The following is a 673-nucleotide window of genomic DNA, read 5'->3' as shown; positions in this document are numbered from 1 at the left end:
ACACACACACACACACACACACACACACACACACACACACACACACACACACACACACGTGCGCACGTGCGTACGCACGCACATATGGGATGAGAGTTGAGATTGAACCCAAAACCGTCAATTACGAATCGATCGTTTTCACACAGAGCTGTTATTCCAACAGTTTATTGTGTTAATTGAAGTTTTTATTTCTTTTTTAGTTGATGCTAAGGCCGAAATAACTGATCTACAAATACAAATGAAATCTCTAAAAGAGAAAAATGCAGTTTTGGAAAAAACGAATCAAAATGTAAGATGCGTATTCGCTTTATTCTTACTTTATTTTTATTAATATTGAATATATCAATATCAATTATTTTTATAGATGACAGAAGACTTAAGTATCGCGAGGGGCTCTGTCATGGATTTGCAACAAAAAATTGCTATACTGGAAAGAGCACAAGTGTTGCAAACGAATGATAAGATACATGAGAAGTTTTTGAAGCAGGCACAAGAAAAACACGCAGTGGAAATGAAAAATATGCAGACACAGATAGATGTTCTTATGGACAAATTAAATGCCAAGGTATTATCAAATTCTGTGCTTAAATTGTACATCGTATTTTATATATACATATATACTCTCTGTAATCAATATTTACCATAGTTGCTCAATAAGGACATCGACAACAAT

At 34.2% G+C, this 673-nt stretch overlaps 1 protein-coding gene across 1 annotated transcript in view; it reads left to right on the top strand.

Moving 5' to 3' along the window:
* LOC108684964 (centrosomal protein of 152 kDa-like) overlaps positions 1-673 on the top strand; it is a 6,892-nt gene that overhangs the window by 2,105 nt on the left and 4,114 nt on the right. The window contains exons 3-4 of the mRNA XM_018189536.1: positions 201-289; positions 365-565. Of these exons, the coding sequence (XP_018045025.1) occupies positions 201-289; positions 365-565 (290 nt within the window). The remainder of the gene's footprint in view (positions 1-200; positions 290-364; positions 566-673) is intronic.

Source organism: Atta colombica, unplaced genomic scaffold, assembly GCF_001594045.1.
Source record: "Atta colombica isolate Treedump-2 unplaced genomic scaffold, Acol1.0 scaffold141, whole genome shotgun sequence".
Classification (NCBI taxonomy): Eukaryota; Metazoa; Arthropoda; class Insecta; order Hymenoptera; family Formicidae; genus Atta; species Atta colombica.
This window is presented reverse-complemented; position numbering and strand designations above follow the sequence as displayed.